The sequence below is a fragment of the Centruroides sculpturatus genome, unplaced genomic scaffold, assembly GCF_000671375.1.
Source record: "Centruroides sculpturatus isolate CEXI.00-Female unplaced genomic scaffold, Cexi_2.0 scaffold639, whole genome shotgun sequence".
NCBI classification, from domain to species: domain Eukaryota; kingdom Metazoa; phylum Arthropoda; class Arachnida; order Scorpiones; family Buthidae; genus Centruroides; species Centruroides sculpturatus.
The window spans coordinates 225,885-238,652 of NW_019384778.1; the positions used below are offsets into that span (position 1 = coordinate 225,885).

Consider the following 12,768-nt stretch of genomic DNA (forward strand, 5'->3'; position numbering starts at 1 on the left):
CCGACTTAATTAAACTTATATATAATAAAATCTATTAATTAAAAAAATTTAAAAACTATCGGAGGTCGTTTTTGACATCAGAAACTAGTTTTAAATAACTTTACCGAAGGAAAATCCGTGCACTACAACTTTAGAATGATGAATGAAATTTGATATCAAACTCCCATTAAAAAACTATTAAAAAGCAATTAAGTGTGAAGCATGTGTCATTAAAGGTAAATTAAACTTGCAATAAAATTTTTTTGCGCGGGAAAAAAATTTTGAAAAAATTTGGAGACTTAAAAAACATTCCAAAAATTCAAAAAAAAAATTCAAAAATGGCCTTAAAGACCGTGTTTTATGTAATGCTATGTAACTTGCCCAAGATATCTCGAGATATGTCCTTAAGGGGTTTTAAAGCATTTTTTTTGACAGATGCCATATTAATTGTTAAAACTAAAATTAAAAGTAAATAATTTAGGTTTTGATTTTGTTTTGACAATTACAAAGAAAAAGATAGCACTTCAATAGAAAAATAAAACTGAAACTTCAGCAATAAACTAACAAAAATAAGGAGGTCAATATTGGTATGTACATGTCAGCAGACCAAGTTGCCAATGAAAATTGGTGGTACTGCAGGTTGTGATAATTGAGTTCTACTAAGCAGATGTTTCTGACATCTGAGTTTCTATTATGCAAAGCATAACACTATACAAAAGATAGGCAGAAAAATTGGGTGAAAAGAAATAGTTCCTTTAAGTGACCATTTCTATTGTCTGGGTTTCTTATAAGTGGGCTCAACCGTACGTTCTTTATCATAAATAAATTTATTGTTTTATTTTTTTCTTTACAAATTTTATTACTTTTAATTCTAACATTACTAACACATTAATCACATGTCTTTTTCCATCTCTTTTATCTGACATAGACTCTTCCAGCTCAGACTGACTCATGTTTACTCTTTTGCTGTTCAGACTAACAACTGAAGCTACTTTTCATCATAAATTCTTCTAAAAATCAAAAGATTAAACAATGATCCCTATATAACTAAATGCTTACTGGAATTATTAAATAAAAATAAAACAAACACCTTTCTCTATTCCAGCACACTTTTAATGCGTTGAAAAATGCATTAAAAGTGTGCTGGAATAGAGAAAGGTGTTTGTTTTATTTTTAATGATCCCTATGTAGAATATATAGAAAATATGTTGTAAAACTTTGTTTGCAATATAAATTTTCAATGAAATAAAAAAAAACTTTAAATTTTTTGCTTGTAACTTAAAAAATAAATATTGGGAAATTCATCTAAAAACATGTGAAATCATATACTAGTGTCATTAATACTTTACAGTTAACAAATTTTTGAATACAAGCATTAAACATTAATAAATTAATGCAATTCTAGAGTCTAGAATCTAGACTGTTATTAAAACATTGACTCTCTGAATCCATTTAAAACTGAACATTTATCTATAAAATGTCTACTAAAGAAAAGAACAAGTTTTTATGTTTGTTTTGTTTCATTAAGGTTTTTTAAAAAATATTAATAAAGTATGAAAAATAAATAGTAACAATTATCTTTTTATTATTAGAAAATTTTATAAACAAATTTTATAGTAATTTTTTAAAATAGCATAATTGAATGCAATCTTGGGACTATTGTTCTATAATTATCATCAGTCAGGTGATTGAATTCTTACTAAAGAATTTATTCCTCTTGAATACTACATTTTTTAAATGTATTATTTGTCATGGAATAAAATTATGATATGAACACATTCTAAAAATTATGAAATATTAGTTCCATTTTACATTTAAAATAATATAACTTAATATAGAATATTTTCACATTATAGTAGTAATAAAGTAAAGCAATAAATGAAGAAATATTTATTACTCATTTCAAAATAAATATGTAGTAATATTACTACAGTAATATTAAAATAATTACAATAATTAAATTTAAATTTTGAATTTAATTCTACTTCAAGAATTAAAATGTATTGCATATATTAAAAAAAATTAAAAACTATAAAGAATTAATAGAAATTGCAATGTATTTTGCAAGCCAATATTTTAATAGTACATCAAATAACATTATTTTTGTTTATCCATTTCTTTAATTCTTTAATAATAAATGTGAATATTTTTGGGTTTTAATATTTTACAATAGTCTTGTTATTTACTTTAAAATTATAAAAATAATAGAAAAATTTAAAGAATTGTCAAATATCATATTTTTGTGCTTAAAAACTGAAATGTCATATACCCTGAAGAAAATTGCTAGAACAAAAAAAAAACTTTGTATAACTTCATAGATTAATCAGATACAATTTTATGTATAATATCTGTTTTGATTTCTCTATTCTTGCTTTGTTTACTCTGAAGAAAATTTTACAAGATTGATTCAACAAGGAAAGAGCAAGTGGGATCAGTTAAAAGTTTTTTCAGAATAATTGAGAGAGAATTATTCAAAAATTTAAAACAAATTTAATGGCAAAATTATGATAATAGTTTTAATATGATTGTTTAAGTTTGTGTGTGTATATATATATATATAATATCTTAGCCATAGTTGTAATGTATCATCACTTAAAAGATGTTCACTAAAAACAGTCTAAAATAAGTTTCTTGTGTAATTCAATCTACTTTTGNGATAATTAACAGTTTAATAATAATTAAGTTACTCAAAAAATATCTCCATTTATTATTTATTTCTAGTAAAAGTTTAAAATGTGTCCTATTATATTCTGTAATATAAAACAATCATTGCTTTTTTATTTATAGGTAGAAAGAAAAAAGAAAATCATATTGAAACATCAAACAAAATTGCAGAACAGCTCAAAATTGTAATGCCATTGGGTATGCCATGTAAAAAATCTAATTCAGAAGAAAATTTAATAAAAGAAATTAAAAAGAAATGTCCATCTTCAAGTCCTAGTCATGCAAATAATAATCCAAAAGATGGACATTTTCACTGTTTCAAAACATCAGTAAAACCACTTCCAAAAAAGGGACCTAGAACTCCACCGGACACTCCACCTCGTACACCATCCACTTCTCCAGAAAGACAACTTACTCCATTATCATATACATCTAAAAAGAGTCCAAGTAGTAGTATAAGTTTATCACCATTATCATCACCATGCAAAGATTCAACTACTTTGGCAAATGATAATTTTCAAGACAAGATGACTTTTGAAGATCAATCATCACTAAATATTAATATTGCAAAATTAGAAAATCATAAATTTCCAGTCACTACTTGTTCTGGTAATTCTCAGTCAAATATAAACAGTCATACTGTATCTGTTATAAAACCTAACAATTTAATTCAAAATGTAAATGTTGGAAAAGTTTGTCTTTCTTTTAATACATTAAATTCAAAAACTAGTAATAATCTGTCACAGCAAGAAATGATGACAAATCTACAAGGAGATAAATCAAACACATCAGAAAATTCAAGACAGGTTGTTGTAATGAATAATTCTTCAGGAAATCAGGCTACAAATATGAATTTTACTTCAAAGAGTAATATTTCTACTGGGATCAATACGTCATTATCTTGGAATCCCCACAATCCACCACCTCCACCTGGTCCTCCACCACAGTTACCACCATTACCACCAATGGCTCCACCTGATCTTCAAGGTTCTTCTAATATATCCGAACATAAGACTCAGGTTCATAAGCAAATGCCAAATGGAACAACAATGCAAATTGTTAATTCGTTTTCTGTCCCCCCTCCAAACTTTAATATGCCTCCTCCAATATCTCTTCAACCTCAAGTAACTCGTGTTTTAACTCAAGTTACATCAGGACCTTCTATTCCATCTCTTCCAAATATATCTGTTCCACCACCAAATTTATATCCTCTTAATTTATCAGGAATTGTACCTCGCAGTAATTTACTTTCTACATCAGTTTCTTCTCCATTTGACTTTAGACAAACATCTCTATCAATTCAAACCCGACAGTCTAATGTTGAACAGTTTCTGTCTGGAAATCATACCATTTCAATACATAGACCAAGCCATCCACCTCAAGTTCGTTCATCATCATATTTACCACAAATTTCTCATCCAGGAGCACCTATGCTACCATCTAAAACAGGTATACCACCACCTCCACCTCCACCTCCTCCACCTCAGATGGCTCCTGTAAACTTTATAAGACCTCATCCTTATCATAATCTTGGTCCGAACGCAAAACATAGACCTATGGCAGAATGGCAAAATGATGGTTTAATGCCTAGAATTGGAAGAAGAGAAAAGAGAAGGAGAAGATCAAAATTTGTTCATATTAGTTTACCAGATCGCCGTCATTTTGGGCGAGGAGGAAATGGAATTTCATGTCATCCAGGTATTTTCTTATATTTTATTATTAGTTTTTTATAATTTGTTACAAAATTATAAAGAATTCTACACTATATCATGTGCTCAAAAATAATTTTTATTTATTCTATACTATCAATATGTATTTCTATATTAAAACACACTACTTATTCTACATTATACAGTTGTATCTCATGCATACATTCAAATTTATCTTATTTATAAGCAGAATTTATTAATTAAGGTGTTTTTTGATAGATTTTATAATTTCATTACAATTTCAACTATGAGGAATGTTTATTGCTTTTAAAAGGTTTTAATGTTTTTTATTATTTTATTTTGATCTGCAGAAAAAAATTTTAACTTCAGTTTCATTTAATCTTTCAGATATTAGTGACATTCATATAAACACTTTTACACAGAAAAAAAATATTAGATATAATTTTTTGATTGCTGCACAAAGGTGCTGTTTATTTGATTATTATTTTGATTAGTATTATTATGGTTTTATTATTTGTGTGTAGTTGCAATCTTTATTTAATATAAATTTATTCTACATATTAAAAATAAAAGATAATACAATGAATACTCAGCATTTAGTTGGTCTGTTCAGTAAAAATAAAGAATTGAAAGTATTAACATATATACCAAAATGACATTAAACTTATTGTAACCAGTACAGAAAAATAATAAGAAAATTTATTACACAACCAGTTCTTCATTTTACAGAATTTATATAGAATAAGAATAGATATTGTAATAAATATTAATTTGAACAAATACAATAAGTTTTTCGGATAAAAACTTATGCTATGCAAAATCTAGCGTGTATTTAAGTTTGAGCGATAAATTGTTCTAGTATAAGACACAATCTTAAAATATGTTTTTATGGTCTTGTCATAGATATGAAAGTTTGGATTAGATTCTTCTGCAAGGATCTGAATAATTATCTGATTTCAGTAATTGTTTTGATTTTCAACAAAGAATAAATATGAAGTACTGTGCAATAATAATTAAACAATGACAGTTTTACATCCTCTTCAGTGCAGCAAGTCAGTATTGGATGACGTGTTATTTTAATTTAATTTATATCTGTTTTTGATAGGAACTTAGTTTGTAATTAAATATTTATTTTCATTCAACTGATTGCCATGAGTGCTTTATAAAATAATCTAAGTGAATGTAAGTAGTATTAAATTGTTCATCAAAAATTTATTTCCAGATGAAAACATTGAAATGGACCTGTATGAAAACAAGAATATACCCTTTTTCAAAATAGCAGTTTGAAGTTAAATGTATTTATTGAAATCAAATTAGATTTTAATTAGATCTTAATCTTATTTCTCTAATATTTTAGAAAGAATTAGTATATGCTGTTAGAAGGAATGCCATCTAAAATTAAATAATTATATACAATTAATTACTTTATAATTATTAATTTATATAACTGATTTTGTAAAATACAGTGAGCTGTGCACAAAAAATATGTTAGTGCATAACTGTGTAGGCATAATTTGAATGGAACTATGCTACAAGTTTTGGTATCTCCTATTAAAAAAAAATATTTAATTACACTTAAAAATATATAGATTATAGTACATTTAGAAAATTTATAACTTTTCCAAAAAGAGAAATATTAAAAATTTAAACTGTTTTTGTAAACTGCTTGTTTGCAACAAAATTTCAAATCTGTTGGTCTTCTTTGTTTTAAGTGACACTTCAGCAGAAAATAAAACAACAGCAATTAAAAAAGACTACAGTAGTACCATAGAACCTCAATCTATCATTCCCATAATGATTGTTTTCCCACATGTACCATTTGTCATTTTTGGCTCCAAATAAAGTTCTATATTCTATATAAATGTTATTTATTCCTACATCCATTGTTCTCTGAACTATAGTTTTACTGCATTGATTGATTGATTGTAAATCATGGTCCTAATGCAGTATTTTCCACATGGATTGTTTGAAGAAAATGAAGCAAAGTATTGCATTATCTTTTCTTTGGATTATAAATTTGGTAACACAGTAATGCAGTCATGCTTCACATGTGGTACTCAACTCCACATCTGCATTATTTCCAAACTTTATTTTGTTGAAATGGTTTTGTGCTTTCTCAAGTGATTCCTAATATTTTGTTTATTTGTTTTCATTAGGTTATTTCTGCTAGGAATAAAACTAATAAAAAATGAACACTATTTAATGTACAGTATTTTCTTTGGACCATGGCTCTGCCAACGAAGAAAATTTGCATGACCAATTGAAAATAATAGAGGAATGTGATGACACATGTCAATTCCTTACCAGTTTTTCTCTTTTTACATTTGCTGAATTGGAAATGGTGCTCGTCACCTGGTTTCAGCAGCACAAGCATCTGATATATTACAATTGAACCACACAAAGGAAAAAGCAAAGTTTTAGCTATCCATCTGATCATAGCTAATTTAAGTGCATCCAATGGTTGGGTAAATAGATTCAAAGGTCGGCATGTCTGATTTTCAAGAAGCTAGCAGGAAAGAGTGCTGAAGTATGTGTAGAAAGTACTGATGAATGACTGGAAAGTCTACCATCTTTATTGGATGGTTATGAACCATGCCAAATGATGCATACAGTAAAGATGAGACAGGGCAATATGCTTCCTGATAAAGCCTTAGCATATAAAGGAGAATCTTGCCATGGCAGAAAACATTCCAAAGACAGAATCACTGTGCTACTATTCATTAATAGTGATGGAAGTGACAAACAAGGCTGATTTTGATTATGGAATCCCCAAAGCCAAAGTGGTTGGCAATTTTTCAACATTATCATTCACAATTTAAAAGTATACTATAGAAGACATCTTGTGCAAACAGCCATTTGCCTTTTAGAGTTGGGAAAGGAAGTAAAGAAAAATTTACATACTCAAAGCAATGCACTATGTAAAGGCAGTGTGACAACAAGTAAACCAGTAAACCACTCAAAATTGTTTCCTTAAAACTGAACACAAGTATCAATTGGATGGTAATGAAATGACAAATGATGATTGTGATTTTGACAAAGACTGAGAAAAAATGTATAGAGCTAAGAAATATGATTTCCAAAAAGCTATGTCTCAGTGGATCACCATGTGGCATTGAAACTGTTGAATTATGCAAAGCATTTGGGTCTACAAGGAGTGTGGAGGAAGAAAATGAACAAGAGATAGTGCCAAGATTTACAAGGCTTTACAAAAAGTTAGTCTTTTTCTATGTGCAAAGTGGGAGCAACATGGACTGTGAAAACATTTTAAGTCTTGAAAAGTCATGTTTTCAATTGAGGCTAGGTTTCTTGGTTGTTTTTTTAACCTGGGAAATCCCACAAATTTCTTAAAAGTTTGCTGTTTTCTTATTTTGTGTTAAGGTTGAGAAAATTTTGCAAATATAAAGTATAATTAACTCATAAACTGTCAGAATACATTTGTTTTTATTAATTTTAAACCTACTTATTAGTTTTTAATTTTTGCTCATTATGGCATGTCACAAATGGTCAACAATCAATATGTAGCTTATTTGTGGCAGGACTCTGAAAATTCTTTACTTGTCAGAACCTGTAATATCTGGAATAATTGTGCTTATGCTGTCTTAATTTTTACCATGCCCAGTAGCTACAATAACTGCATTATGTCAGATTGTATCCTTGCCCAATTTGCACAAACAAGTATGAAGTTTTTCTTCATAAACCTGATTATTATTAATAAATCCAAACAAAGTGCCAAATTATCGGGCTGTAGGCTTGATGCCACTATTAAAGCAGTTGAGGTAGACAAATCAAAAATACTAGTCTGCAAAAGAAGTACAGCAATGCATCTTGAAAACGAACTAGAAATCTTCCAGGCTACAGGTGAAAAAAATACATAACATTTGTTTTCTCTTAAATGCATTAAACACAATTCCATTCACATCAATTGAATCAGAAAGGGCATTCTTGGTAGCATGACACTTTTTATTACTAAAATAAGAATCAGATTGAGTGATCAGAGATTGACCATCTTTGCTTTTTAAAATCTTAATACAAAATATTGTAAATTTTTATGTTTTATTTAAAAAATTAAAATTACCTTTTAAGTTAGAAGTTTGATCTAAGTTTTTTTTTTTTTTTTAAAGNTATAGTATGTGACAAGTCCATCACAAAAAACAAAACTGGACCAATTTTTTAAAAGTATATGACTAAATTTCAGACTATTTTTTCTTATATAATACATATGAACAACATAAGTGTAGTGAATTGAGACTTTCTGTCGAGAGTTGTATGGTGTTGATTTGTGCCATGCCATACATAATTCAAAGGTAATTTTTAATATATATTTTACACAACATTATCACTATGATTTTGGAGGTTGCAGAACGTATTATAATAAATTACTTTAAAAAATGAAAAATAATCATTTGATTTCAAGATATTTTGTATATCTTAAAAATAATTAATTCTGTCATGGGATTTCCTGAGATCCTGGGAAACAATTCATTTTTTCCTGAAAGACCGGAAAATGAGAAACCCTAATTGAGGCAAAGTTCCACCAAGAAGCAAAGGACAATGTGTGACTTTTTGTTAAAAAGTAGTTTTATTACTCTCAACATGAATACATTACATTAAAAAATATTTATTTATAGTGTGTAATAGTTTCCTGCATTAATTGTTTTCCCCCTCCATCCCCTTGAAAAATGATAGATAAAGGTTCCACAGTATTATATGTATACACAATCCAACCCAAGCTTTATAATTTCCATTATTATGAAATATCATTGAAGTAATATAGATTAAAATATTTATAAAAAACAAAAAAAATAGAAAATTTTATCAATATTTATTTTATTTTAACTTGATTATTTAATCTCTCCAGTTGTCTTTGAATTTTATTTGACAATTGCAATGATCTTAATAATAATTAAGGGTTACTAGAATCATCAACAATTAACTGCCTAAGGCAAAAGGGTTTATCTCAAAAAAAATTTTTTTTTTGAAAATCAATTTGTGCATTTAACATTATACCTAATTAGTATCAATAAGGGATACTAATTAGGTATGATGTTGAGTGAGAAAATTGATTTTCAATTTTTGTTTAGTTTGGGCTTTTGTCTAGGATGATAGTTTTATCAATAGTTTTAGACTGATTTATAGGGCTTCCAATGTTGTTATTACAAAGACACCTTATAATTTTTTTACAGGTCTGTCTTTTCTACTAGTAAAAATAATTATTTCAGCTGAAGTTGTAAAATACAATTCAATATTCTATTTCTAAACTTATTTTTGTTACTTCAAAAATTATTAGACAAACAATCAAAAAACAATAAACAAATATATTGAGTGAAATTTAACAAAGACATTATTTTAGAATTTAGATCTTTGTATGCTGTTGGCTTGTATTGTTACTCAAAAACAAAGTATCTGAAGCTATTGTTGCAATAAATTGAAAACATTTAGCATTGTTTCAAAGAAGGAAAATTAATTTTTATATATTCTGTAAATAGTAATATTTAACATCTGATGAATTATTAAGTACAGTAAGCCCTGGATTTAATGGACTTTGAATTTAACAAAAAAAATCTTTTTCTCCCCCTCCTTCCTACTCTAACTATACAACCTTTTTTTTTATTCACCAATAGAGAATGTTGGGTCAATGATTCAATGAGAATAAATAACTTACATTATAATCATGTTTTATTTGTATTTATGACACTCACAATGTATTAAATGTTGCTGTAATGTATAAATTCATTATACAAAAACGATTGTTTTTAAAATACTTTTGATTTAATAAACTTTCAGAAATAACAGATTCAATTAGTCTGTTAAATTGAGGGTGTACTATATTTACAGCAAAAATAAAGTATAACAAAATAAACAAATCACTTAAATTATACAGAATAGATTTAGTTAATTTGTCTTACTCATTAACCATCATAGTTAGTCTGTTAACAATGTTGTCATTGTATAATACTGTACAGTCAAATACTGTTTATAGGTTTCTCAGTTGTACTTTTTTTACAATTATGTTAAAAATTTTCTGCCCTACTTTCTCAATTATAAGATTTCACATATATATGTTATGTTTTAGGTATATTACAGCATTTTTTTTTTCTCACTTTTGCATTATTTACTTTAAAGATATAATTTTCCATTTCACTTTTCTAAATAATGTATTCACTTGTAGTCCACAATGACAGCAAATTTTCAGTAAATTCAAAAATTAATAATTCATTATGTGACAGTTTCTGACAAAGTTTCCTGTTTAGCAAATTGCTCCTCCAGTCCATGTTGAAAATTTTTGCTTTCTACATTTTGCAGTATGAATCAATTTCACTATGTGAATAAAAATTATTTTTATGGTTTTTATTGATTTTTCACTAGTTGCAGTCAGGTGAGAGCTAATATTTAGAATGAGTCTTCATTATTTCGTATGACTGGAATTTTGACAGGTGATAACTAATGTCACAAACTTGTATAGTATGTGACAAGTCCATCACAAAAAACAAAACTGGACCAATTTTTTAAAAGTATATGACTAAATTTCAGACTATTTTTTCTTATCTTACTGGAACTAAATCAAATAAATAATATAAGTAAACAACGCCTTTTTAACAGTCCAGCAAAAACATTTAATTCTCTAATAACGTTTTCGACCAATTTTAGCGGCCTTCATCAGTTACTCCAAATTTCTACTAAATTTCGAATATTTTGTTCTTTTTGATATTGGAGTAACTGATGAAGGCCGCTAAAATCGGTCGAAAACATTATTAGAGAATTAAATGTTTTTGCTGGACTGTTAAAAAGGCGTTGTTTACTTATAAAAACTAATATAATTTTATTATTTCAGGACAACTTCATTTTGTCTAATTCTTGCTGAAAGTAGCGTTTAGGCTGCCTTTTACAGGAATATAATTTTTATAAATACTTTTCATTAATACATAACTAATATAATTTTATTATTACAGGACAACTTCATTTTGTCTAATTCTTGCTGAAAGTAGCGTTTAGGCTGCCTTTTACATCAATATCAATGATTTCAAGTAAAGAAGTGAGTAATTCCAATCCCTACATCAATTGGCAGGACCAATTGTTGGAAAACCATGTCCGAGCCAAACCTCCACAGGTGGAGAGCGTAACACTGCCAATAATTCATACATTAATATGAAGAGCATCTAATAATCATTCTGTGATTTCACGATAATTGATAGAAAAAAATTTTCTATTGTTGATTGTTTTATTGCATTGTGGAATTTTGCCGTTTTAATGATTTGTTTTATTAAATATGGAGAGAATAAGTTTAGGAAGAATTGCCTTTCTTGTCATTTTAGTTCCTGAACGGATTAGGTTAATTAATAGGTTTATGTATTTGATGATATATTTAAAGTGTTCATGTTATTTTCATGTGCCCTACACTGCCAGTTTACTTTCTTCCATTGATTTTCTTGTTAATCTTTTTTATTGTACTACATTATATTTAGACAAGTGTATACATAAAATCAGTATTTCTTTTTAAGCATCATTTTTAGTCAACTTTATACATTCATTTCATGTGAAGTTCAGTATCATCATTGTAAATCAATAATGTCTATCATTCTACGCTATTCATAAATTAAGCTAAATTTTAAATGAAAAAATTCACTGTCAACATTATAAAATGTCTGTTAATGAACAGCTGTATAAATCCTGCTTGACAATCTGCTTCTCTTCGAGGAAAGTATTGAAGTTGCCATTTTAATGGGCAGAATATCTTTCTACGTGTATGTGAATTCAATATATGGGTCAATATGTGAAATTTCCTAATCCCTGATGTTTAACCCAACTTCTTGTTATGTTATGTATATTTATCCCTTTTGGGATGTAGTAAATAGAGAAACATAACATGTTAAACTTGTTTGAAGTTTATCTGCTGTGACTATAGTTTGTTGTTGAAAACACTTGTTACATATTTTGAAATGTTACTTTCAAGTGTCTATTTTGCAGAAAATATATACTGAAAAAAATTTGAAAGTATGTCATTAAAAGAAGAGAAATCTAAAAATGAATATTTATTTCTTGAAACATAGTGCTTTAATAAATTGAATTATTACTGTAAAACAGAACATGTGAAAAGAAACTATATATTTTGAGATTTCTCTTCATGAAAGACATCTTTCACAAACTTTAGCTACCTTTCATAAAGGATATACAGCAGAATTCTATTTTTATGAGCCATTTGAAAACTATTTTTATTTCTGAAAACGAGTGTGGAATATCAAAGAGATCTGTGATGTAATAATCACCCAAACACAAGAAATTGTGATGGCATTGTAAGCAGACATGTTGTTTGGCAGGAAAAGAATTCAGGAAAATTTTTCTATTCCAAAAGAAAAAAACATCATTGAATCAATGTCTTCTGTCAACACTTCATGTTTTGTGGAAATTTTTAATAAAAAGATATATTAAAAAAGAATATATATATATAGATTCCGCG

General features: G+C 27.5%; 1 protein-coding gene across 5 annotated transcripts in view; it reads left to right on the forward strand.

Moving 5' to 3' along the window:
• Window positions 1-12,749, forward strand: part of LOC111629114 (uncharacterized protein DDB_G0284459-like) — a 39,789-nt gene extending 27,040 nt beyond the window's left edge. The window contains exons 4-6 of one of the 5 annotated variants that reach the window (XM_023372978.1): window positions 2,771-4,341; window positions 5,536-5,608; window positions 11,264-12,749. In XM_023372978.1, coding sequence (XP_023228746.1) covers window positions 2,771-4,341; window positions 5,536-5,600 — 1,636 coding nt within the window. In that variant the 3' untranslated portion in view covers window positions 5,601-5,608; window positions 11,264-12,749. Of the gene's footprint in view, window positions 1-2,766; window positions 4,342-5,535; window positions 5,609-11,145; window positions 11,209-11,263 lie in introns of those variants that run through there. The other 4 variants (XM_023372976.1, XM_023372977.1, XM_023372980.1 and 1 more) reach the window with 4 other exon arrangements.
• Window positions 12,750-12,768: the final 19 nt, after the last annotated feature.